Genomic DNA, 27,789 nt, shown 5'->3' on the forward strand with positions numbered 1-27,789 from the left:
CTCCGCCCTCCGCCCGCCCGCCTCCCCGGATTGGAGGCAGATCCACATCGGTTCGCCTGGCATCACAAACACAATATGCAGATGATCCCACTTTTGGAGAAAGACGGCCATTTCATTTGACTCGTAAACGTTTAACCCCTAAAGCGATTGATATGTCAAGAGAATCTCGCCGGGATTGCTTCTCGCCTGTCGGGAGATTCGGAAGCTGACGAGGAGAACAACAACAACAACTGTCACATTTTGCTGAATGATTCCGCCGCAGTGCCGCAGTTTTTGCTTGCACAGCCCGAGTCAAAAATGTCGCGACAGCAACAGCAGACGTCGTTTAAAGCCTCGGATCGCTTAGTGGAGGTCAAAAGTAAAGTGAGTGAACGCCTGAACGTCGGGGAATTGCTCACGTTTGGCTTTATTGTCATTTGCAGATGGGTGCCTGTGATTTGCCTTCTCAAACACTTTATATACAACAGGTTTTAGTACCCGAGGCAGGTTGATTTGGTCCATATATACACTATATTATTATTTATTACATAGCCAGTTCAGCTAATTCCTCCCCTTATTAATAATTGCAATTCTTTGGGAGGTCTTCATTGACTTGAAACGCTCTATATAATTGCAGATGTTTTAATTTCAAGGTTAGTACGGGTGCTTGTAATCCTCAAAATCCTTGAATCATACCTGTCAACCTCCACGGCTCCATGCCCTTACAAACTATACAAAAATACAAAATAATCTGACAACATATTTTTTTTCAAACGTGTTTATTTAAGTGGTTTAACATGTTATATTGTACATGTGTTTGGTTATATCGTATATATTGTTAATTAACATTTTGTCGTGAGATCCTGAGTTGCTCGACATGAATGAGGTTTATTATAAAGAAAGTTCAAAAATTTAGTAGCTTGGAGGTTCACTGTAGAAGGAAAAAATACATGCAAATATAATTAAGTAGAGTAATACATTTTCTTATTCAAATTATATCATTCATTTTCTGCATTAAATTATTGTTGCTAATATAGTGTAATAATCTGTGAAGCCCTTTGAGACTCTTCGTGATTTAGGGCTATACAAATAAAAATGACTTGACTTGACTATACTGATTAAAGGGGATAACCACAAACCTGTCTTTTTTCATGTTCTCATTTTATACTTCCTTTTTTCTTAACTTCTTTATACAACATAATAATTCGTAATGTAATGCATCAAAGCAAGTGAGCCGTTTGAGAGCCGGCTCTCTTTAATGAGTTGAGCCGAAAAAGCCTGTTCTCTAAAGAGAAACGGACTTACTTTCACTACATCAAACCGCTCGCTTCGTTTGCAACGAAAGCAACAATACCGAGATAGAGGCTACCGCGGCGAAGTCATTTGACTTGATTGATTTGCCGTTTCGTCATAGTCGGTGTATACCGGATGGTACCCATCATTGACAAATTTGCGTTTTTCCGTACAGATTTTCTCGTAGATCGTACACATCTTAAAATCCATAATGAACGTACTTTGTACGGCAAAAACGTACAGGTTGACAGGTATGTTACATAGCCAGTTCAGCCAATTCCTCCCCTTATTAATACCGTATTTTCCGCACTATAGGCGCACCGGGTTATAGTTTTTGGTCCTATATCTTCCATAGATAAGGTGCACCGGATTATAAGGCGCTACAATGGGAACGTCGACAAAACAGTCAGATGATTCAGTCAAACTGATTACCCCCTTAACATTCCCAAAGCGTGCAAAGAAGCAAATACGTGTCGTAGACACGTGCGGATGCGGTGTCCGTACGATGTCACTCAAATGCATCGTTTCAAATATGATTCGGAAGGTTAAAGTCTTGGGATTCAAGAAATGCCAACCATTCCTTAGTTTCTATTTTCTTTTTCGCTCGCAACTTTACTGTGCATATGACAATAAACACTTGGAATTGAGTTTAATTCACTCAACTCATCACAGCAACATCAAGATCGTTCTAAAACAAGATACCGGGAAAATATAAAGCCGCATAGCTCACCTAAGTTCTCACGTTCAATAATGATACGCAATCATGGTCTTACAACCGTGAGTGTAGTCAATCCAGGAGAGTAAAATGTTTACAAATACAGACTAATGAAACATGTTTCTTTATGGCGTAGTTTAGCAAGCTTGCTATTCAGTCATCTTTTTCGGCCAATTGCAGGGTTTGTTTTGGCCCTCTAGCCAATCCGAGGCTCCGAATAACTTCAGCCAATAGCGATCGATTTGACTGATGATTGACACATCTTTTTTGGCCAATTGCAGGGTTTGTTTCGGCCATCTAGCCTATCCGAGGCTACGAATAACTTTAGCCAATAGCGATCGATTCAAATGATCATTGACACATTGGTTAGCCAATGAAACGCCGGTATATAAATCCCTGCATACACCGCGGACTACTCCACGTTCGGGGGAAAATCGAGTCGGCGGAGACCTTGCGATTTAATATTGAGCCATATATAAGGCGCACTGTATTATAAGGCGCATGGTCAGCTTTTGAAAAAAATTAAGACTTTTAGGTGCGCCTTATAGTGTGGAAAATACGGTAATTGCAATTCTTCAGGAGGTCTTTATTGACATTTTTATTTCAAGGTTCGTACGGGTGCTTGTAATCATCAAAATCCTTGAATTCTTATGTTGAGATTGTCGCCGTGTTTCTCAACACGTCTGCTTAAAATGACGATGACACTGCTCCCTGGTGCATTTATCAGTCTCTCGTGATCAACAGCAGCTGGCATTATTTTGTACAGCATTGTCCTACGAAGCGTCATCTCCCCTTACGGGTTACACCCAAGAGGACCGGTGCATGCTACGCTTAAACATACGTATGACATTTGTATTAGTGTGAGGATTATGTATCAATTATTGACATTTATTATGGGCCATGCAAAAATCAAGGTAGCATTCAACAGTGGTAAATTGTTATGGGAAGAACTTCCTGCAACTGAAAATATAAACTACAATTTACTCTCATTGTTACTCAACGGGAAGAGATTTCCTTCAATAATATTTGCATATGTATTGTTCAGATCCACTCAAGGTTTCAAAATCATATGTCTTGATAAATGCACAGTCAATATCAAAAACTTTTTATGTAAATCACTCACAAATAACACCGAATTTCTTCTTTTAACCCTTAGATGCTTAAGTGGGGTCGAAAATAACACCGTGGGTTGTTATTCTTCAAAATATTTGAAAATTCAAAAAAGTTCTAATGTTGTCATATTTCAGGTATTCCTCATAAAACATGTTTATGACATGATGTCATTAGAATTTTTCCCCTACTAATTTTTGACCCCACTCATGTACTGGAAGGTCATGCATCCAAGTTTTAATTGGATTGGAAACATTAGAAACACGGCTTTGAAAGTCCTTAAAAAGTGCTAGAATTTGGCCAAGATCTTGGTGTAAGAGCCCTGCCACTCATTAAGTGATAACAAACCTTAAAAACACAACGCAACACCTATTTATCACAGCAAGACAGACTATGTAGGATAAATACCAACATAATTTGTGTAAACAAGCTTATTTCATTGACCAAATAAACAACCCAACGATTATTTTCGCATCTTTCTTAGTTCTTTCTCCACTTGCAGTAAATTAGGTGGTGCTTACTATACATAGCAGATTAGATATTAGACCCGAAATGGGCAAGAAGAAATCGGTCTAACAAAAAACAAGTTTTTTTTTCCAGGACAAATATGTAATAGGGTGGTCCTTAATGGGGGTCGAAATTTTTTTTTTTTAAATATTGGGCTCTGACCCCCCGCATATGTTCTTATATCGATAAAAACACACTGTGTGCAATTTTGAACAATTTGGATAATATTTAGAGGTAGCTCAACGACTTTGAAATTTCCCAAAATGGTAAAATTTTGGCAATTTTCGAGAAAAAACGGAAATCTTAACCCTATGTGTACGGCGTTTTAGAACATCCAATTTCAGTCCATTGCTTATAATTGTAACACAAGAAAAGTTACAAGTAACTTTGTACACTAGGTCTGATATAATGTGCGAAAAATCCTTATTTTTCATACCAAAATTTCAGAGGCCTTGAGCGACCTCTAAATATCCTTTGATTTTGATGAAACTTTGCCTAATTACGTTTTGTATATATTGGAACATATTCAAGGGGTCAGAGCATGAAATTTTAAAAGTCGAAAAATAAGGACCACCCTAATATGTAAAAACCACATACACAATTTAAAATGATCAAAAAAAGCATAAGATATAGGGAACCTATAAGTTGACAGTTATGCAGCTATGACAGGCATGCAGTATGCCACAGAAGTGAGAACACCCTTCACATTTCTGCAGAGATTTTATTTTAATGTTTAATAGAAAATCACTGAGAAAACATCACCTTGACACAATGAAAAGAAGCATGTTAACAAAGGCCATGGCTTACTGGAATGATATCCTCTGGTCTGATGAGACAAAGATTCATTAATTGGTCTCAGATGGTGTGAAACTGAGGAGTACAAACATGTGTGTGTCGTGCCTACAGTCAAGCATGGTGTTGGGAATGTCATGGTTTGGGGCTGCATGAGTGCAACGAGTTGGGGAGTTGCATTTCATTGAGGAAAACATGAACTCAAGCATGTATTGTGAAAAATAGGAGCAGAAAACAATCCCTTCCCTCCAGAAACTGGGTTGCAGGGCAATGTTTCAGCCTGACAATGACCCCAAATACACATCTAAAATAACCACGGCTTTTCTGAGGGGCTAAGGGTAAAGGGGATGGCCAATCATGTCTTCAGATCTAAATCCAATCTAATTTTTGGGTGCATCTTCAAGCAGAAGATGGAGAAGCACAGCATCTTGAATATCCCCCAGCTCTGCATGTTGTCATGGAGGAGTGGAAGAGCAATTCCAGTGGCCACATGAAATATTAAACTTCAGGAACTTCTACTTAAGAGTGTACTCACTTTTGTTACCAGGGGTTTAGCTACTAATGGCTATACTTTGAGTTATATATGGGGAAATATAAATATACACTGCTATTTCAGCTTTACGCAGAATACCTTTTATTGTGTCAAATCAATATTTCTTCAGTGTTGTTCAATTAAACAGTATGATGAAATATCTGCAGAAATATGAGGGGTGTACTCACTTTTCTAAAACACTGTGTTATTAGAAACGCATGAACTGTATTGGCATTCAAGAAATGTCTTCCTTTGTAATGAGTTCAATCCAACCCTGTTCATAAGGCTCCGCCATAGTCACCTAAATGAGGGGTGGGTAAACATTTTGGGACGTGGTCCACATTGAGTTTAAAAATTTTGCAGAATATGGATTGCTTGTATCGGAAAATAAAAATGATTAGTCTCAAATCTCAAATCCGATACTTCGACGATAATGTATGCTTGTGCACGTACATTAATTTTTTTCTCTTGTGCAATTATGACTAAATATAAATGCAGACATCGACAGTTATGAATCATATTATAATTTATATAGCTTTATAAATCAATTAATTCCATACATTTGGTTTTGAAACACTGAAAAAAAAAGTAATATATTATAACCCTCTTTTAAACACTAAATAAAATAATAAACGAATCCAAAAAAAACACACCACCAAGGGACACTAAGAACCAGAGTGGCACAGAAATAGCATTTAGCATTAGTATTACTTTTTTTATATGCATTGTCATTATATTTTTATCGTTAAAAAGCTTGGTGGGTAGTTTGCCCTCCCCTGATCTAAATGCCAAGAGATGCTGTGAAAAAGATAAAAATGATTGGATACAACATCTTTAACAATATATGCATTCACATATTTACATATAATCTTCCATGCATGTCAGTTCCTCCACTAAAGTGGCATTTCTTCTGTTCCCTGACTGGTTTACAGTTCGATGCTGAATACCGGCGATTCGCTTTTAAACGGAACTGCCCTGGTGGCTTCCCAGAATTCTACAGCCTCCTCCAAACTATCCACCGTATCCCTGAAGTAGACATGATACTGGGATATGCAGATGACCACGGAGACCTTCTACCAATCAACAATGATGATAACTTCCAGAAGGCTATCTCATCAGCAAATCCTTTACTCCGCATTATCATAACCAGAAAAGGTAAGGATGGAGAAATAACCATAGTACAGATCCCTCTGTTATCGCGGTTAATGGGGACCAGAACCCCCATGTGAAAATTGAATGTACGCAAAAGTAGCGGCGGACCTTCATAAACACTTACCTCAAGGTGACGTCCTTACTGACTGAAAACATAACAAAATAACAACTACTGATCTGCAAATAAAAACCTAGAACATAGAATTGCAGTTGAAAAAGTAGGCATTGTAAACACTGGGAAGCAACGAGGGTCATGAGCAGTATTCCCTCTAAGCTGCGCGCGTGCGCAATTGCGTACTGCTCGCACATTCTCAGCGCACAAGAAAATCTAGCCAGCGCACAAAAATGAGGGCTCAAAAGTACTTATTAAGAAGCGACTTAAGTCAAAGTTACAGTGCATGAAGGTAAAAATACACGGGTTCCCCTGACGTTGTGTCCCAAATGCCGTATTTTGAAGTCGAACGAAGTTGAGTAAAGTTAGTAGAGTATGTTGAGAACTGGCTTCTTCGGCTCGGCTCACTAAAAAGGGTCTAAACGGCTCTTCAGGTTGTTTTTGCTTTTTTAATCCCAACATGACCAAATATTAAGTAAAATTATGCACAAAATGACTTAAAGGAAGAGGGAAAAGAACAAAAAAGAAAAAAATACCAAAATGAAAAAGTAGTTAAAAGCTGAGAAAAAAAGAAACAAAAGGAAGAGAAAAAAGAAGGAAAAATTTAGAAAGATGCCAGAAAAAAAGAAAAGAAAGAAATGTAGGGAAAAAAAGTAAATAGAGAACAAAAAGAAAAAAGTAACAGCTCGGAAAAAATAAACACAATGAGATTTTTTTTTTAAAGGAATTTTTTTTTAAAAAGTAGAAAAAAACACAGAAAAAAGAATAAAAAGCTTGTGTTGCATTCAAATAATTTCCAATGATATCAAGTGAATCTTGTTGCCAACATTGTACTTCCACTAAAAAATGTGATTAAGTACAGTTTTGTATCTTACAACCGACTAAATAAGCCCCCAAAAATGTTAATATTATGTGACAAAATATATCAGGAAATAAAAAGAAATGGATATCTTGTGAAAGAATTGTTGTAAAAACAAATGACGTTTGTAGGCCGTACAACCTTTGCAATAGTACATGAGTCAATTCATTCAAAAGAGAAAAATCATTTTGCATTGTCGGAAACTCAGCAAAATGTAACTTGATGTCAAGTTTTGGACATGTTTGATAAGTAATTATCTTGCCACACTTGACATTATGGTGGCTCACTGTTGTTTCAAGCGCTGCTCACCGACTTTGTGTGAACGCTCAGAGCCATGGAAAATTACAGGTAACATTGGTCATGAGTGCCTAGCTGAAGGACAGTTGGAATATGATTCAATTTAGAGGGGGCGGATCAAATGCTCGTGTAGTTTGTGGACCCTCTATATCAGGGGTGGGCAAACTTTTTGAGTCGCGGGCCGCATTGGCTTAAACATATTTTTAAAGGGCCAGGAGGAGAAAAAATATTGATTACATTTTTTGTATATAGCGATACAGTCTCGAATACAAACCTCAGCAATACCTGAGTGTAGCTCCTATGCTGTTAGACAGAGGAAAGAAAAGCTACTGGACTTGTTCTAGGTTTGAGGAGTGGTAATATTTATTTTGTTAAATATGTTTAATTTCGGGCAGCATGGCGGGGCAGTGGTTAGCGCGTGTGCGGCACAGTTCTGAGGTCCTGAGATCGAACCTTCCTGTGTGGAGTTTGCATGTTCTCCCCGTGGGTTGCGTGGGTTTCCTCCGGGCACTCCGGTGTCCTCCCACATTCCAAAAACATGCATGTCAGGTTTATTGGCCGGTACAAATTGTCCCTAGGTGTGAATGAGCCAGTGACCTGTCTGTCCCTGTGTGCCCTCCGACTGGCTGGCAACCAGTTCAGGGTGTCCCCTGCCCACTGCCCAAAGACAGCTGGGATGGGCTCCAGCACCCCCGCGACCTTACTGAAGATAAGCGGTGCAGATGATGGATGGATGGGTGTTTTATTTATTTTTCAGTTTGATAGCCGGTCATCTACTCTAATTTCGTTGTTAACCTATTTTTAGTAGCAAAATTTACGTTTATCTGGACTGATAGGGTTTAGAATTAGCAATCGAGCTATTTTGTGTCAGAATGAGTTACACAGTAATACACTTTGAATTTAAATGACAGTTCAAATGAATGACAAGAATGTTCATTAAATAAGCAAAGGAAACACAATTCCAATGTTTTCCAGTTCAGGGGATCCCAAATGCATGGATCGTTACTGGTTCCATTTAGTGTTCGAACTGAGATGTGCATCAGATTTGAGCTCAAGCGCCATGTGCAGGCCATATTCAACTATATTTTCAGAATTTGCTGCGGGCCAATAAAAACTGACCCGCGGGCCGCAGTTGGCCCGCGGGCCGTTGTTTGGACACCCCTGCTCCATATGTATTTTAAGTTTTTCTTCAAGCTTAGAGGGAATAATATTTTGTTATATCTCGTGGTGTACTGATTACATTAAAAAATGTAAGCATTCTCTGAACTATTAGCAAAGCCTCACCCAAATATGATTGGCAGCTCATGAGTTACTATTTTTGAGGAAAGGATGGAGGTAAATGAGTCTTCTGGTTCACCAAATTTCGATTTAATAAAACACCATTCGGAGATAAAGTAAAGTGTTCTTATTTAGCACATTAAGGATAGTAGCACAGTGGCAACTTTTTACAGTGGAACCTCGGTTCTCGACCATAATCCGTTCCAGAACCCTGTTCGAAAACCGATTCGGTCGATCACCGAAAATCGTTTTTCCCATTAAAAGTAATGTAAAATCGTTTTAATGCGTTCCAACACCCTGAATGTTTACCATGAATGTAAACATGAAGCTAACCCAGGTTAATCTTACGTTCGCGTTAGCGTAATCTTCCGTACGAACGATTACGCTAACGCGAACAAGTGGCTAGCGCTTTATTGGAAAGGGAGCTCCATTCCAACACCCTGAATGTTTTACGTAAACAAAGCTAACCCAGGCTAATCGTACATTCGCGTTATCGTAATCTTCCGTACGAAAGATTACGCTAACATGAACGTGTAAAAATTAAAAAAAGGGATAATGAATAGGATTTCTTACCTAAATCATCAAAAGTTTTTCAACCTCTTCCAAAACTTGCTTATAGCGCTAACTTCCTTAGCCGCATCATGTGATTTCACAGCCTCCTTATTCTTTACTATCGTACTGATAGTAGATTTAGCCATGCTGTATTCACTAGCAAGATCAGAAATTCGTACACCTCTTTCATATTTAGCTATTATGTCTTTCTTAAAGGCAATAGTTGGACGAACATTTTTTTTTCACCTGTCCTGCTTGCACAGACCTTCTTTGGAGGCATGATTAGGGGCTAAAACACCCGTACGCCGCTCAGCATCGCACCCTAGCGTACCGGCGTTCGAACTCTGATTTTTTGACCGAACAGCGAAGCAAGAATTTCTCGAAATTTTTGGTCAAACACCGATTTGTCCGAACTGAGAGGCGTTCGAAAACCGAGGTTCCACTGTACCTCAATTGCTAGGAGCTCTTGGGTACATTTCTTTTACTAAGATTGGAAACTGTCCGCTTGTTCACCTCGCAAATGCATCAGAACAAAAATATGAGGTTGGAGTACTCTTCATTTGAATTTAGTGGAGACTTTTTGGAGACATTTTGTAGTAGATATTTGAGTGTAAAAAATGCTAGAAAAACAAGATCTTTGAGGAAGAATAAATAGTGAAGTGCAAAAAAACTTCATTGTCAGAAGAATTGTTCTAATTTTAAGATCAAGATTTTAAGAGTAAACTAAAGTTATTCGTTGAAGATATTTTACTTTTTTCTAGTAAAAAAAACAAAGTTACTACTTGAAGTACCATAGGCAAATTTGCTTCATCTAGCACAGGCGTGGCGAACAAGTTTGACACAAAGAGCCGAATTTTTTAACTGTGAAAGTCAAAGAGCCACACCACACACTGACCTGCCATGACAAACAGACACACACAAACACACACAATTAAAAACATTTTATTTCCCATAACACACTCCTCTCTCCTTACAATACAGTATTTTTCTTTTATTGATTTCAAGGAAAGTGTCCACCCTCAATACACACAAAAAAAAAACTAAACATGAAACAAGGTAAAGAGCCACAGTATATAGAAAATATGATGAGGCAAAGAGCCGCATTCTTATTGGCCAGGTGTTCGCCACCCCTGATCTAGCAGATGAGTGAATTGTTGAATTTGTTTTACGTTGTTTTCTAATTTTTCTGAGAAGCAGCAAAATTTTCTAACATCTGATAATTGTCATGATTACTCATTGCCCTCACCTGTGCCCGCTCGTTTGGCGCCAGCTGCTGCTCGTTGCCTGATTGATTCCCCTCCAATTAAACTCAGCAATCCAGTCACTCCTTGTACGTCCGTCAGTGAACCTCTACATACGCAAGGCAAGCACTTTGACTCTGGCTCCCATCTGTCTCGTCTTCATCCGTATCCTGCTTGTCTGCTCCTGATTTCCTGCTCCGGCTAGTGACCCGTTTTGCCCATCGACCACGCTGTGATCTCCCGCTCCGACTATCGACCCGTTGTTGCCCACCGACCACGCTCTGATCTCCCGCTCCGACTATCGACCCGTTTTGCCCATTGACCACGCTCCAATCTCCCGCCCCGGCAATTCCACTAACTTCCGCATTCCGATCACGCTCCGATCCCGTGAGCTGCTTGCTCCTCCTGTCCAGCGAGCACCGGATCGCTGGCATTTGTTTCCTCGATATCCCAATAAACCTTTGTGTGAAACATTACGCGTTTGGGTCTACCATCTGTTCTGGCTCTGACAATAATACTGTTTCGTCTAAAAATAATTCTACTTTTCTTAAATTAATTGAGGAAAAATTACAATTTACCATAAAATAAGGAACATACATAAAATAAACAAAATCCGCTAATAGGATAAGATTATATTTTTGTGGTGCGGAACAAAGCAACAGTGATTTCCTATTTTGGTCAAGATGTATGTGATAAATGCATTCTGTTTTAATATTGGAAACCTGGAAATAACATTGCCGTTTGCAGGGTTGGGTAGGGTTACTTTAACTGGATTACTTTCAATTACTTTTGGATTACTCCAATACCAAATATGCTAATAAAAGACAAAATAAACTAAATATGAATAAAATCACTAAATTTTGTGCAGGCTTGGGGATTAACGGAATACATGGAACGGCAAAAATGATGTTGGCCAGCTGTTTGGATTTATTTTCATTTTGTTTCTGTCGCATTTTATGTTAGTTTTGCCGGGGATCAAAGAGATCAAAGCCAAGAGAGAAAGCTTACCACGTGTTTTGAGTCATCATTTTATTCATATTTAGTTTCTTTTGTCTTTTATTAGCATATTTGGTATTGGAGTAATCCAAAAGTAATTGAAATTAATCAAGTTAAAGTAATCCTACCCAACCCTGGCCGTTTGTTATTTTGACTACCCGTTTGTTGCGCACTGTTGTTTGGGAATCTGTTTACATCAATGTCCCTGTCAGCCAATCATGTTGCTATTCTTTGATTGCCACTCTCTTCAGAGCTCATCTCCTTTTGTAACTCGGGAAATTTAATAAAAAGGAAAAGGCTGAGGAGAGGGCTTTTAGAATAGGTTGCAATTTATTATCTAAAGGCTTGGCTCTCTTCCTTTGAGTGTCTCCTAAACTTTAAACCTTTAGTAAGTTTTAAGAAGACGAAAATGTTGACAATTAACAACTTTTACATGGTCTGGAGGTACAGCTTGATCGAGGGCTAAACTCTAATACACTCATATGCTACCTGTTGCAAACTCAATACAAATCTGTCTTGAAAGCTTTACAATGCTATTGTCACAGACCAGAAATGGACAAAGGACCCAATAGCGCTCGTTTTTATTGATAAAGAGGGAGAGCAGGTCTTGCTTCCACGATCCGATGGCTGACGGACAAGAGGAGCGGGTGATGCGGAAGTGGCACTTCCGTGTCTGGCGAGGAGGATCGGAGGCAGGCGGGAACTGCAAGTCGTTGGCCGGGACTGGAGAGCAAAGGCGGTGTCAAGTTTGAAAACAAGGTCGGTAAGAGGAGGGAGGCAGGTAACGGGGCAAAACAGGTCAGGTAACAGGCAGGCACAACGGGGCGAAGTCAGGTCCGGAAACAGGTTGGCAACGAAGGTCAGGCAGAGAAAAGCAGGGCAGGAACGGAGTCAGACAAAAAGGCTTACTGAGCTGGTGGCAACAGTTCGCATAATGATCTGACGGCTTCCTCTTGGAAGCCAGGGGTTTGAAAAGAGAGCTTCAGCCAATCAGCTGTCCGGGTTGTTGGCGCCGAATAAGCCATCGCAGCTGCGCTCAATCAACAATCATGACAGGTATCTCTAATCCTCCTGGAACAGAGCACCTAAAGAGATACAAAAGCCACACCATGAGTTAATAAATCTTTGCTTTTGTATGCTTTTAAACAGTACCCCAATAAAATAACAATTTTTCCCTTTTCTGTTTCCATACAGAAGATGAACCAGCAATTTTTGCAACCAACTCCCTCCAAAGGCGGAAAAAAGGCTTGGGTTTGACAGGGCTACGTCCGACCGGCTCTATGTCTGCCCACTCGAAGAGCAAAACAGGTCTGATGATAGGCCGACCACAGAACTTCCGTCAAATTTCATCAATCATTGATGTGGACATCCTACCTGAAACACATCGACGTGTGCGACTCCACAAGCACGGCACCCATAAACCTCTGGGCTTCTACATCAGAGATGGGGCTAGTATGCGAGTGACGCCTTATGGTGTAGAAAAGGTAAGATTCATCATTTTGAATCATTTGTCCTTTTTCATGGGACCATCTGCAATGAACCACTCCGTTTTTATCTTCTGCTATATTTTTTAATGTTTTTCACTAATGGAGATTAACTCATTCCATGTTTGACGTTTCTCTCAAATGGAAAGAGCCGGCGCCCGCCAATTCTTGCCATTTTGACTCATTTTGAAGGCCTACAGAAAATGTAGTTCTGTAGCTACCAAGCCTGTTACAGTGGAACCTCGGTTTTTGCACGCCTCTCAGTTCGAACAAATCGGAGTCCGACCCAAAATTTCGAGAAATTATTGCTTCGCTGTTCGATCAAAAAATTGGAGTTCGAACGCCGGTAATGCGTGAGTGCGTACGCTAGGGTGCGATGCTGAGCGGCGTACAAGTGTAGATCGCTCTTTTCCTGACCAACTGTTATCGCGTGCAGACGTGCTTCGTTTTTCTTTCGCTTTTAATATAGGTGTACGAAGTGCTTTAGCCCGTAATTATTCCTCCGAAGAAAGTCAGTGCAAGCAGCAAAGTTGCTACAGGTGAAAAAAGAAAAGTAGTGCGTACAACTATTGCATTTAAGAAATAATAGCAAAATATGAAGGAGGTGTGCAAGTGTCTGATCTTGCCTGCGCCTTCTGCTGACCACCACAAAAGTAAGAAATCCTATTCATAATTCTTTTCTTTATCATTTTTTTTATTTTTACACGTTCATGTTAGCGTAATCTTTCATACGGAAGATTACGATAACGCGAACGTACGATTAGCCTGGGTTAGCTTTAAGTTTACGTTAAACATTCAGTAAACATTCAGGGTGTTGGAACGGAGCCCAACATTGAGGGTGTTGGAACGGAGCCCCCTTTCCAATGAACCGCTCACCACTTGTTGTGGAGACCCGGGTGCTAAATGACTTGTAAACGACCTGATTTTTTTTTTACATGATCATGTTAGCATAATCTTTCGTACGGAAGATTACGATAAGGCGAACGTACGATTAGCCTGGGTTAGCTTTAAGTTTACGTTAAACATTCAAGGTAAACATTCAGGGTGTTGGAACGGATTAAAACGATTTACATTATTTTTAATGGGAAAAATGATTTTGGTGATCGAACAAATCGCTTTTCGAACAGGGTTCTGGAACGGGTTATGGTCGAGAACCGAGGTTCCACTGTACTAGATTTTACCATTGTTCAGAAAACAACATTTGAGAAATGCTAATTTTCTTAAAAATAAGTGTTCCCAAAAAATGTATTTTTGTGAAATGATGCATCTCAAGTAGAACTTTCACTGTGGTGCTCTTTTTTTGCATTTGTGATACCTCCAATATCCAAACAATGCTTTTCATTAACACAAAGGCACGTTGCTTGCAAAATAACAGAATTATTGCCAGAAAGCTAAACTGATGCATGATCAATACAGGAACCTTTCAGCGCCCGATGTTTCTGGTGACGTGATCACAGAAATTCGATCACAATCGGGATCGCATTCCTGCGGACCTGCATGGAACGTTATCCCTCTCTAGAAAGAAAAAAACGTCTGTACTTATGAGTATATTTTCTAGTTTGATCACACTGCGCCTGTACTAGCCATATGGGGCCGCCTACACACTTCAATCAAGGGATACAAGTAGCGAAACTGGAAAGTGAGGCCTCCCTCGATGTGTGGACAAAGATATAACAAAAACACTCCTGCTATCTAATGATTATTCATACTAAAATCATTTCCAGAGGCTCTATACTTCCTGATGAGCTGTGCCAAACCCCTAATTAAAAGTTTTTCAAGATCAAACAAAAAAACCCACATATTTTTACGGTTTCGGCACTTACGGACAATGATTGTGAAAACGTTTATAAAAGTAACGGTACTAAGTGTGTTAATGACAATATAATTTGTTTTTTATCTTTTTATTAATGACCTCAACCTTTTTCCTGCCATAGGTCCCAGGAGTGTTCATATCCCGACTTGTGCGTGGTGGCCTTGCAGAGAGCACCGGACTTTTGGGGGTGAACGATGAAATTTTAGAGGTCAACGGTATTGATGTGACAGGGAAATCACTAGACCAGGTAACTGCTACTATGAATATAATTGTATTAAAATTTTATTAGGCTTTCAAAACACTTTTCTGTCTCTTTGTCAGAGAGAGTCATGGCGATTTTTTTTTTAACTTGCATCAGATATTTATTTCATTTTATCTCTCATGAATTCCCACTAATTTTTCTGATGTGTTTTTGTTTATTTGTTGACATTTTTCCCTTTTTTGTTACATATCGGAACCAAGGACACAATCAATTCAAAAAACACAACAAATTAACAAAGTGATTGAAATGAAAACAGTAAAAAATGGGCTGACAGGAAAATGCTTGAGCTTAAGTTGGTTCCGTTCCCTTCAATCGTCATTGTGTATTATTTGAGCTCTAGATGTTGCCGTGTTGTGTAGTGCAACCAAAACAAGTGCTAAAAAGCACAAGAGAAATATGTACCTATGTTCTGGCTGGCAGCCAGATGAGGGTGTCACCTGCCCACTGCCCAAAGATGGTTGGGATGGGCTCCTGTACTCCCGTGACCCTAGTGACGATAAACAATGCAGATAATGATTGGATGGATAGGACACTTTTTAATATTTGACCATTAAATGTTGCTCTATCGTGTAGTACAGGGGTCGGGAACCTTTTTGACTCAAAGAGCCATAAAAGCGAAATATCATTTATTTTGAGACAAATTTACTAAATTGCTAAACCCGCGCCCCAGACAAAAGCTTAGTCTTCAGCTCATTTATTTTTGATGATTTGATAAAAATTATGAAAAGAGAATAATGCCAGAGCCCGTGTCCCAAAATCAACAAACGTACCACTTTAAACTTGTCTCTTTCTTGCAATTACTCAAGATCGGTTTAACTCATTTTGACCTTTTTTTCATACATATTGGTTTCAAAACCAGATGCAAGCAGTTATTTTGTAAAAACGTCACAACATTCTGCAAACAGGGAGCCTGATGTGGTTACCTTTGGCGCAGACGGAGTAGGGCGAGAGATGGGAGGGAGTGCTTGCACTTTTTGCATAGCTACACCCATCCCTCCCACTCACCCAATCAAATAACTTGAAGTTCTCTTCCGGTGTTTTGGCGTATTTACAGTTTGTTCTGTGGATTCATCATAAGGTATCTGAACACTGAACACAGATTATATAGTGAGCTTTTATATAAAGAATTCTTTAGCGTTGTACAGCCAAAACAAGTTTTATTTTTTATTTTTTTGGGTGTGACACCTTGACTGTAAATTGTAGTGAAAAACGTGCCCTATATATTCTGCGAAGTACTGCTTTAAAATCCAGCTTTGGTTTGGCTTTGTGTGTACCTGAACAGGATTAATGGCTCAAGTTTTGAACGAGATGGAGAAAATTTGCATGCAATCAAATTTGTCTCTGAGCCATAGGTACTCATAGAAAGAGTCATATATGGCTCGCGAGCCATAGGTTCCCGACCCCTGGTGTAGTGCAACCGAAATTGAGTGCTGCAAAGCACAAGGTGTAATACAAATTGTGGAGACTCAGTGACCAAAACGCATCATTATACCTATCATTTTTTGCTTAGCCTTTTTGAGGTTTTTTGTACCCTTAGCAACAAGATGGCCGACAATTATGGCAGCTCCCTTTGGATGAGGCTTATATTATGTAACATACATACTGATTTTTTAACCTATGAGCATTTTTTAAAACGCACGTTTATAAAATCTTTTTCAAAAAAACAAATCTTTGATGAATGATGTTTTCTCTTACTAGGAGGCAGAAAATAATAAAGACTGTGCCTTTAGGTATGAATGTAGGTTTTGATATGCAGACCGGCTGGAAAAACAGGTCATGTTCTGAAACAACAACATAGCTGTCGTTCCTGGGTGACTAAAATGCATTCAGGTCAAGCTAAAAAAATACATTTTTCCCCCAAAATTGTATCTTTATTTTAATTCTCAGGGGATTTTATTAAAACATGTAAAACTACTGCAGAACAGCACTGAGGGTGTTGAAAACTTCTTCACTCCTGCCATCAATGCGCACAAGCATGTGCAAGGAATTTTGTTTTGGTTTCAGTATGTCAAATATTCTTACCAGGAATCCTTGTCACACTTTTTGTAATTTTGTTTTCGCCTTTGTACTCATCGTAAAAATTTCACAAAACACTTTCCGGTTTGACAAAATGTAGATTCACTTTTTCTCTTTTAGCCATGTTTAAATTCAGCGACGGTATGTAAGTTAACCAGGGGTTTCAAACTCAATTTGCTTAGGGGCTGCTGGAGCTAGGGGCTGGGTGATAACGGCCCATATAGGGTTTTCCACAAAAAAGTTCAAAAACATTCCACTGTTCTCTAATTTTTTTTTAAAGGAGGTTTAAAAAAGAATTAATATGAAACTTAATCAATCATTCTGTATTAAAATAATCCATTATCCCTACAAACTGCACTTAAAGGAACTGTGATTATTATTCAGTGGCTCTGAGTGGTACAAAAAAACAATTTCGATTAAATGATTAGCAAAAATACATGAATATATATAAATGTGCATTTTCTCACAAATACTCATAGGTCGAGATATTTATTTATTTTACATAACATGAGCTTCACCTAGAGGTAGCTGACATGTCAGAAATCTTTCTGCTACAGCTACCAGAAAAATCAAAATCCTGGTGAAAAAAAATTACAAAGTGAATATCGTGCAATTCGATCACTTTGAGTATCTGTGATTTGTGTTCTTACTTGTGATTGTTAGCACTCCTTTTCAGTTACAAGACAAAATATGGCGACATCTATTGGTCAAATAATACTCACTGTCCCTTTACTTTCATATTAGGGCAGGGGCCTCAAACTATCACCCTGAAGGCTGCAATTGCACCCCAGGCTGCAAGTTTGAGACCCTTGAAAATTATTTTAAACAATTCCTAAATTGAAATGACAATTAATAAAGTCAAATGAATTACACAAAAAAGACATGTGTTATGAATATAGAATAGAATAGAATAGAATAGAATAGAATATGCCTTTATTGTAATATGATCATATTGGAGCTACAGGTCCCTAAAACAAGGACGAACCAGCTCAGAGAGAGTTTCTTCCCCAGGGCCATCAGCACCCTAAACAAGTGGGCACGACTGTAAAAAATATATACTGTATCTTGCCTATCTATGGAAAAAATTAGTATTCATATCTTAATTATCGACATATTTGGGATTTCTAGTTGCTGCCCAATAATATTGCATTACTGTTCAGTCTCAAAGCAATACCTTGTAAATGTTTTTGCCTATTTATTCTGACATTCTTTTAATTTTTTCCTCTTTAAAGCCTTCATTAGGTGTTTATTCTGGGATGCCATGTCTAATCTCACGATCACGACAATCTTCACTACGTTGTTATCAATGAAAACAAAGACAGTTCAACTGAATATTGAAATATTTCTGCAGATAATCTCATCTCATCTCATCAGCTGCACCGCTTATCCTCAGTAGGGTCGCGGGGGGGCTGGAGCCCGTCCCAGCAAACATCGGGCATTGGGCAGGGGACACCCTGAACTGGTTGCCAGCCAGTCGCAGGGCACACGGGGACAGACAACTCACTCGCTCATTCACATCTAGGGACAATTCGGACCGGCCAATTCACTTGAAATGCATGTTTTTGGAATGTGGGAGGAAACCGGAGTGCCCGGAGGAAACCCACGCAAGCACGGGGAGAACATACAAACTCCGCACAGTAAGGCCGGGAGCTGGATTTGAGCCCACGCAGGAAGTTCCCACGACCTCGGAACTGTCCCGCTCACACGCTAACCACTGCGCCGCCGTGCTGCCTTCTGCAGATAATATTTTTTTTATAAATGCATAGGTTGACTAGTATGAAACAAAATACTTGCAGTTAAATTGGTTTTGAAAGAGTTATAATCCAATATATAAAGGGTGTTCCAAAAGCACATTTTGACATTGAATATGTCAGTAACTATTAAGGATATAAAAACACATCTGGTCAATTCAGAAAGCTTGTAATCTCAATTTTACATGAATTGTCAAAGGTTAATGTGAGCACCATTAGTCACAACACACTCATCAAGTCGATAGACAAATTCTTGCCAAATGCGTCCTAGTATTGCGTTGTCAATGATTGCAACAGCTTTTGCTATTCATGATTTTCTGTTGTGTGCTAGTGTTATCAAAGAAAGCTGTCGATAAACCATTCTCCTTTGAAAGAGCAACAATCAATGGAGAGATGTACCTCAGCATACTGGAAAGCTGGTTAATGGACTAATTGAGAGAAAGAGTCTGTTGACTTCATTTCCCAACAGAATGAGGTGCCACACACTGGACCCCTGTGTTAAGCAGTTTCTGAACACAACACTGTCAGACACATGGTCAGGGCAAAATTATCTCGATCTCATGTCCTGGCCACCCAGATCTCACAATTTATTTTTGTAGGGATTTGTTAAAAGTTTGGTCAATGTGCCCCCTTACCCAAGAGACGTAGATCCGCAAATAAAAGAAGCTGTTTGACCTGCAGCATGTGAACCCCTGCATGGACCAGCTGGCAGAGATGGGAAGCTGCGTCGTGGCCGTCATAGACTTTCTGGACTAGTTTATAGGCTGGGGGCGTCGCTGCTGTCATGCACTTTCCGGACAAATTTTCAACATGTTACCTAGTGTTTACTATGTTTGTGTACTGTAATGCTAAATCTAATTCACCCTGGTCATCCTGAAAGGGGGATACCACTTGTGAGGTCCCTTCTCAAGGTTTCTCTTTTTCCTCACGCTGAGGTTTTGAGTTGTTCCTTGCCCGCATTTTGGTTTAAGATCAGGTGATTGTGTCATTGTAATCCTGTGCAGTCCTTTGAGAATTTTTTGGAATTAAGGGCTATATAAATAAATTTGACTTTTTGAAATAATTACAAATTTTCTGGATTTACCGGGTGTGTTTTAATATCCTTAATACTTTCCAAGTTATTCAATGTCAAAATGTTTCCCAAACTTTTAGAACACCCAGTACTGTAAACGTTAAACTTGTATATCGATAATCACAAGCATTTTTTTGTATGAATTAAGACCTTACAGCATTATTTATGACATTCTTTCAGGTTACAGACATGATGGTGGCCAACAGCCACAATCTAATTGTGACTGTGAAACCAGCTAACCAGAGGAACAACGTTGTGCATCGTGGGAGTCGATCTACAGGAAATTCTGGTTCCTTTGGCTCAAATGGATCAACAAGCTCTGCTTTGTCACATGATTCAAAAAGTCCTGCTTCTCTCAGCACTCCCATCACTGCCAGGTTTGATGAGACAATTCAAATTAATTTCTGGATTCCTACACATGTATGGAAGAACATGAAAATATGGATGGATTTCGACGTATTAAAAATATGGAAAACCAAACCTAAGTATTGGAAAAATAGTTATCGTTCCATAAGGTTAAGGAGGTTCAATTATATAAAAATGTTGTTTCCAAAACAGATTAAATCAAAATTTTGTTTCGCGTAGTTTTGTTTGAGAGCAAACATTTTGGAACACACCTCACCTCCATAACTTGACTCAAAGGTGGCCTGTTTGTTTCCCCAGAACTTATTAGGAGTGGTGCGGGAGTAATGTGCACAAAGACAGATTAGTACTTCAAATGGTGGTATTTTATTTGGGCAAAGTGCGGTACATGAGAAGTCAGGTAGCGAGGCAACAATCATGGTCCAAGAATCAGGCGATGGGTCGGTGTTCCAGTAAGACCAAACAGCGAAGGTGAAAGTCCAGGAGTTTGTAAGACGGTACTCGTAATAACGAAGGGCAGGCAAGGGTTCCATACAATGAAATCACAAAAGACTGAGACAAGAGTGCTTGGAACGTGACAAGGAAGGCAACGAACTAGCACAGAGCCAAGGGGGCAGAGAGCTAAAACAGTGATGATGGAGAGTCGTGATAGGGTGTGAAATCAAGACAAGTGACCGCAGCTGCGAGGAGAAAAGTTTAACCTGGAAATAAGTTACCAAATAAGGTTAGGTTGAGGGAGAGAAGAGATTGATAGATAGAGATTGAACTTAAAGAGGAACCCGAGTGCAGGATTGCGACAGAAACTTTACTTAGTTGAATTAAGTTCTTTGATATGTATGCCTCTCTAATCACAACCTTATGTTACCACTTCGGAATATGTGCTGGAAACTGTTATAATACCAAAGATAAAACTGTATTTTCAGAGAATAGGACAGGACATTTCACTGTGTGCAAAGAAGTATAGGTTCTTCCTAGTGACCCCTGAAATGTGTTTTAGTACAAGGATTATGTCTCAATTGTGGACTTTTTTATAGGCCAAGCAAAATATTGAAGGTAGCATTATCTAGTGGTAAATGTAAATGGGAAAAACTTCCAGCAACTGAAAATGTAAACTACATTACTGGCATTTTACCCATTTCCTGTATGGGAAGAGTTTCGTCTTAAAAACAAACATTTTGGTAATTTACTCAGGATCTAAAAAACATATGTCTCGCTAAATGTACACGCAATATTAAAAATCGCATTTGTAAAACACAGATATATTTGTGACCCTGCAAAATACATGATTCATATTTGGGGTTTTTCCTTTTAATGGTATTGGAAACATTGAAACATTGACCTGCTAAGTCCTTACAAACTGGTTGAATTTGGAACTCTGGATATTCAGATTCAGATTCAGATTCAGATCTACTTTATTGTCATTCTAGTACACGTGTATACAGAACGAAATGTCGATGCATCTGACCCCCACAGTTTCCTTGAATGTACAGAAATAAATAAAGTTGTTTGTATTTTGGCTACGTATAGTATTTTACCATAGTGCCGATAGTGCAAGAAGAGTAGCTAACCAGATGTGCAAAATGGGCAGTCAGGTTAACAAGTCAGGTACACTGTAACATTAACACTGTAACAATAACGCTGTAATTTACCATAGTGCAGAGAGCAATGTGCAATGAGTGGCAAGCTATAAAAAACTGCCAGTAGTGCAAAAAGTCAGATTAGCAGCCGTTTAGATTTAAGTTAACTATATGTTAGATTGACCATTTAACAGTCTAATGGCCAGGGGGACTAGACTATTGCGGAGCCTGGTGGTCCTGCACCGCACACTGCAGAACCTCTTCCCAGAGGCTAGCAGAGTGAACAGTCCATGATGGGGGTGAGAGGGGTCCCCGGTAATGTTCTTAGCATGGGATAGGCAGCGCTTCTGGCCAATGTCCTGAATGGAGGGAAGTGTAGTCCCGATTATTTTCTCTGCTGTCCTCGTTACCCTCCTCACACTACCCCAGTCGGTAGCGCTGCAGCCTCCACACCACACAGAGATACAGCTGGTCAGGATACTCTCTATGGTGCCCCTGTAGAATGTGATGAGGGAGGGTGGGGGCAGGTGGGCTCTCCTCATCCTCCGCAGGAAGTACAGGCGCTGCTGTGCCCTCTTAACCAGTGATGCAGTGTTCACGGACCAGGTGAGTTTGTTTGTAATGTGCACCCCTAGGAACTAGGAATATGAGAAATATGAGAAATCAATAGTTGGTTTATTACGCTCTTGCCATTAGACAACGTTGCACTGGCCATTAGCTGCTGCCTTGCTACTGAGTCGTATCAAAAGAAAACCACAAGCCACTTTGCTATTTGATTGCGCCCAATTGGATAGCGTGTAGGACGAGTCAAAAACACACAAGTTATGCACAAAAGCCATTATTGTGGACTCGCTAAAAGCATGGGTAGCAGTCTTAGCAACAATGCACAGTCAATGGGGCTGATGTACACACCCCAAATTGGTTCTTTTTGCCACATTTGATTAAAAAGAAAACGCTAAAACGGAAAGTTGGAGTTCATATTTTATGGCAAGCTTCATTCAGGAAGTTGCTATTTTGTTGAACGGGACAATCTTGTTTGTTTAGCAGTGAATAAGGTTCCGCTACTTGTTTGAATAAGGGTGGGAGATATGTTTGGTTTCAATCCTTTCCGAGTAAATACAGCTTAGTATCGATCGATAAACTCTATAAAATAGGCAAACGTAAACACTATAAAATATGTGAATAGTAATATCTCATCTCATCTCATCTCATCAGCTGCACCGCTTATCCTCAGTAGGGTCGCGGGGATGCTGGAGCCCATCGCAGCAATCATCGGGCAGTGGGCAGGGGACACCATGAACTGGTTGCCAGCCAATCGCAGGGCACACGGGGAACGACAACTCACTCGCTCAGTCACACCTCGGGACAATTTGGACCGGCCAATTCACCTGAAATGCATATTTTTGGAATTTGGGAAGAAACCGGAGTGCCCGGAGGAAACCCACGCAAGCACGGGGAGAACATACAAACTCCGCACAGTAAGGCCGGGAGCTGGATTTGAACCCACTCAGGAGGTTCCCACGACCTCAGAACTGTGCCGCACACGCGCTAACCACTGCACTGCCGTGCTGCCGAATAGTAATATTTTCATTACAATTCTTTCAGAAGAAAAGTCAAGAGAATCAAACCAAAACAAGCAGCAATGTAAAAAAAAATACAAATATGCAAAGTCAACATTACAATTAGTTAACCTTCCATTGCGCAGTATTTTGAAAATAAGGTCCAATAGTTTAAGCAAGGCATGTCCAAAGTCTTTCCTGAAGGCTAGTTACAGCCCGTGATAAAATTCTGACTGGCCCGTGGCGTCTGTCTTAAAAATTAATAATATGTGGCCTACCTGTAATGTTGATCAGTCTTACGTGAATTTGTACAAAAAAAAGATAATCACAATTTCACCAGATGATGGCTAAATTGCCTTCTGATTTACGTGAGAATTTTAGCCCACCCCATTTCCGACTGTAAATAAAAAAAGGAAAGTCGACTGTGAGGGGCCCCACTTCCAAGACAAGTGGAAATTGGACTATTTTTCACCGAAATCTGAAACGACTACGTCTGCCTAATTTGCCAAAAGACTGCGGCTGTTTTTCAGAAATGTAATATCAAAAGGCACTGCTAGATGAAACATTTTGACTACAAAAAGCTAACTGGAAACGAACGCTGTGAAAAGGTATAACAACTTAAAGCTCTTTTACGAGAACTTGCGAATCAACCGAAAATGCTACGAGGTCGCGACGCCCATCACTAAGAAATGCAAACCTTTCACGGAGGGTGAATTTTTTAAACACTTTGGACCGTCAATAACGATAACGGTGTTGCAAGAGTGGGAGAAAAAATAATTAGTTAGATAACCCCGTCACTGAAAAAACGTCAATATTTATAAAAGCGTTATTCCTAAAACTGGAGATAAATTGTAACCAAATAACCTTCACAGAACAAAAGTCAGAAGATAATGTAAATAATAACACTATTTGTGAAAGAAATAATGACCAAATAACACTTTTTGGTTCTTGACAGGACATAAACTTTCTGTTGTGTCCCACATAGTCTTAACAGGTCCAAGTTCAGCTTAGCTGTCTGGACAACCTGTGGTATAGATGACTTGCGAAAAGGCAGAAGATGTCATTTTCGCTCTGTTTTCAGTCATGGTACCAGAGACAAATGTTAACTTTTTTTGTGTGTTTCTCTTGTTGCAATGACAAAAAGTTATATTCTTCATTTCGTTGCAAGTGACAAATCGATTGTAATAGTGAAATCCGCAATGAAATTACATAGCTGGTTGTTCAGTAAGAGTACGGCGCTCTCACCACTGTGACCTGGGTTCGAATCCTGTTACAATCAAAAATGCTCAATCAGACTTGGGGTTCAAGACCAAATGTGGTGCCGGGGGACACTGATCTCAAGCACTCCAAAAATTAAATAGTTGAAATTGCGGATAACTGATTCGAGCTGGGGTCTCCAACATTAAGGTGAGAGCTACTTTTTGATAGTATTGGCGCAAAGGGCATACCGTTTGATATGCATTTCTAAAATGCTAATTTAAAATGTTATTACTCTGTTGTTACTATGTTAATACCAGGTTAATATTTTAAGTAAGGGGTAATGAGGCTCGCTCAACCACAAAATTGATCATAGAAAATCATAATGACCTGGCTCTGGTAAGGTATTTTCAGCTGTCCTTAGGGGGGAACTCATTGGATTACAAGTTTTTAGCGAAATAAGTCACAAATTGGATGTGCTTGAGACTTCCTGGTAGCTACTGGGTTCTATTATTAGGTGGGCTGAAGAACATTGCACACTTGTGGCACAGTAGGTAATTAGTCAGCACATCCACATCCCAGTTTACAGTTCTTGGGTTTAATTCAATTGTTTCTGTGTGTTTGCATGTTTTCCCCGTTCATGCAATAGTATTCACTGGTTACTCTGGTTCTGTCTGATTGTTCAAAACACATAGTACGTGAATGGTTATTGTCAAGACTTTACTGCACTAATTTGGTGCCAATACAAGCCTTTTATAAAGCATAGTTATTGACAATAGTAACTGGTACCAGTATCAGCTGCATATCAGTTGCCATTTCAAAACAGAAACCGGAAATTAGGGGAATGGTAAATTGTCATTGAATAACAAAAATATTAAGGAAAAATATATTGGGATAGAAGGGATTTTCTGAAAACATATCAGTATTTTTATAGGAGGTTCTGTACAAAGGGTATTGGTATTCATTTTCGGTATCGATGACATCTCAATGTCATTGAGTGTAATATCAATCGGAAAAGTGTGGCGTTTCAAAATGTCCCTTCAAGTTAGAAATTAGTTATGTAGTGAACATTGTTTGCACCGACCTTACACTCGGCACTCGAGGGTTAATAAAGACTTTAAAGAGAAAATCAAATCAAAGAATGGTAGGATAAATTACGTAAGATCAAAAGTCTGAGGGCCTACTATTCAGCCTGGCATTTTTTAAACGGTTTTTATAAAATCCATCCTCCATGAGAGGTTTGCAGTGCTCAGTACATTACCATACAAAAATCTTACAATGTTGCGTAAACAGTACACTCAAACTATACAAGAAACCAAAATACCCCTAAGCTCAACTTCGGAGCTAAGGTAAACCTGAAGCTTTTCCGCGTTTCGACTGAGGTACGGAACTTGGGATTTACTTGGGGCCGAGTCCCTCAAATCAAGTGCAGCGCAGAAATCAACACTTCGGCGCCAAAGCCCGCATTTGCAGCTAAAGGAAACTAAACATAATTGCAACGAAAAGAAAATCACATTCTGCATATTACAAGATGCAAATAGTGAGATATTGGGCGGAAAAGCAGAAAGAATGTTTGTAAAGCTTGTAAGCTATTGGCGAAAAGCAGAAATGAGGTCTGACATAAGCCAGGTGGAGATGGAAAGAGGAAGCCGTGCATTTTCTACTGTGACAACAAAGATGAAAATGTCTTTTGATTTGTGGGTTTGGAGTTAAACTGATAATTTAGTAAGCATGTTTTTTATGATAAATGTATCTGAATAATATAACTTAGGCGCCAAAGTGCGCAATTTGACACCGAACTGCAGTGACGAAGTATGTTACTCAAGTACGGTTACTTCAGAAAAATATTACTTAAGTTGAAGTAAAAAGCAGTCATCCAAATAACTACACGAGGAAAAGTAAGTGCATGGTTCAGACCCTCCACTAAGGGAAGAAAAGAAAAAAAGACGCAAGAGAGAAACCCAGCCCGACTTAATGATTGACATTTTAAGCCCGAACCTGGCCTGAAATTTGGGGCGGGTTCGGGCTCCGGCCCAAACGACAAAAACACCAAAATAAGTCCGAATATATTTTCACAGTTTTGTGCAATAACATTTAGCAGCAACAAAAAAAGATGAAAACCCCAAAATATGTATATTTTAAGTTTTGTGCCCTTGTTTAGGGTGGTGATGGCCCTAGGGAATAAGTTTTCTCTGAGCCTTTTTGTCCTTCTTCAGAGGGACCTGTAGCGCCTACCAGAAGGCAACAGGTCAAAGAAGTGGTTCCAAGGGTGTGAAGCTTCTTACGGATACTTCTGGGTTCTATTATCAGATGGTGTGAAGACCCTCAAAAAATAGCAATACCTGAATCAAATTTTAACTTCACAAAATCAGCGGAGTAGGAATTTCATCTTACACCAAATTGCATAAGATACTGTTCATAACATGTCTTTCAACTCTTTTCTTCCAGTAACAGCATTGTTGAAGGTGACAGTGACGAAGAAGACGATGATGACGGCGACCTCATTCTGGAAAGTGACTGTTTGACATTCTATCATTCGCACAATACAAACCTCACCAGCGAACGATTGCACAGCAGCTCTGCCGTTCGAAATCTTCAACAGAGCATCTCCATGCCTGAATACATGGCATCAACCCTGAGCTCCGCTCAAAACGGTCATCAAGGGAACGGCCTTCAACGGAGCATGAGAGAGGGTGGTAACATCATAACAATGTGAATACAACCCTACGTTTATTGCTGGGGTGTGCGCAATAACAATATGCACAGCATTAGTGCTTTGTGATGTAATAAAAACAATATTAGTAATAATGGGTGTGTGTAGTTGATTCACCGATACCGTTAACGTTACATCAGTAGCAGTAACAATTTCTTCTTATACCGAGGTGACCAGTGTGCCTTATGAATTTATAAAGCAAATTCCTAGCAATATATGCCAATATATAATATATGCCAATATTTACACGTAGGGTTGTTTATCATGTATGCAACCCTCCTTCGGATAAGCGGTTCAGAAAATGAATGTGATTTTAGACTGATGTTACGAGGGCATCTAAATATTCCACACGAGTACACAGTGTCAAGTCATGTTTATTTGTAAAGCCCTTAATCACGACGAATCTCAAAATGCTGCATAGACAAGAGACTATTGTAAACTACAGACTATTATTACTCCATCCCCTGATCTGATACCTACATGAGGGCAAGGAAAAACTCAAAAACCTCAACATGAGGAAAATGAAGAAACTTTGAGAAGGGACCACACATGAGGTCATCCCACTTC

At 39.6% G+C, this 27,789-nt stretch overlaps 1 protein-coding gene across 1 annotated transcript; it reads left to right on the plus strand.

Annotated features, from left to right (window-relative positions):
* On the plus strand, positions 1 to 27,317 carry pard6a (par-6 family cell polarity regulator alpha). The gene is made up of 6 exons (XM_088339680.1): positions 1 to 363; positions 5,861 to 6,083; positions 12,610 to 12,899; positions 14,834 to 14,959; positions 19,994 to 20,190; positions 26,958 to 27,317. Exons 1-6 carry the CDS (start codon positions 298 to 300, stop codon positions 27,223 to 27,225), a joined length of 1,170 nt encoding a protein of 389 aa, XP_088195806.1. The 5' UTR covers positions 1 to 297; the 3' UTR covers positions 27,226 to 27,317.
* The last annotated feature ends 472 nt before the right edge of the window (positions 27,318 to 27,789 follow it).

The sequence above is a fragment of the Urocampus carinirostris genome, chromosome 7, assembly GCF_059441175.1.
Source record: "Urocampus carinirostris isolate Australia breed hairy pipefish chromosome 7, RoL_Ucar_1.0, whole genome shotgun sequence".
NCBI lineage: Eukaryota > Metazoa > Chordata > Actinopteri > Syngnathiformes > Syngnathidae > Urocampus > Urocampus carinirostris.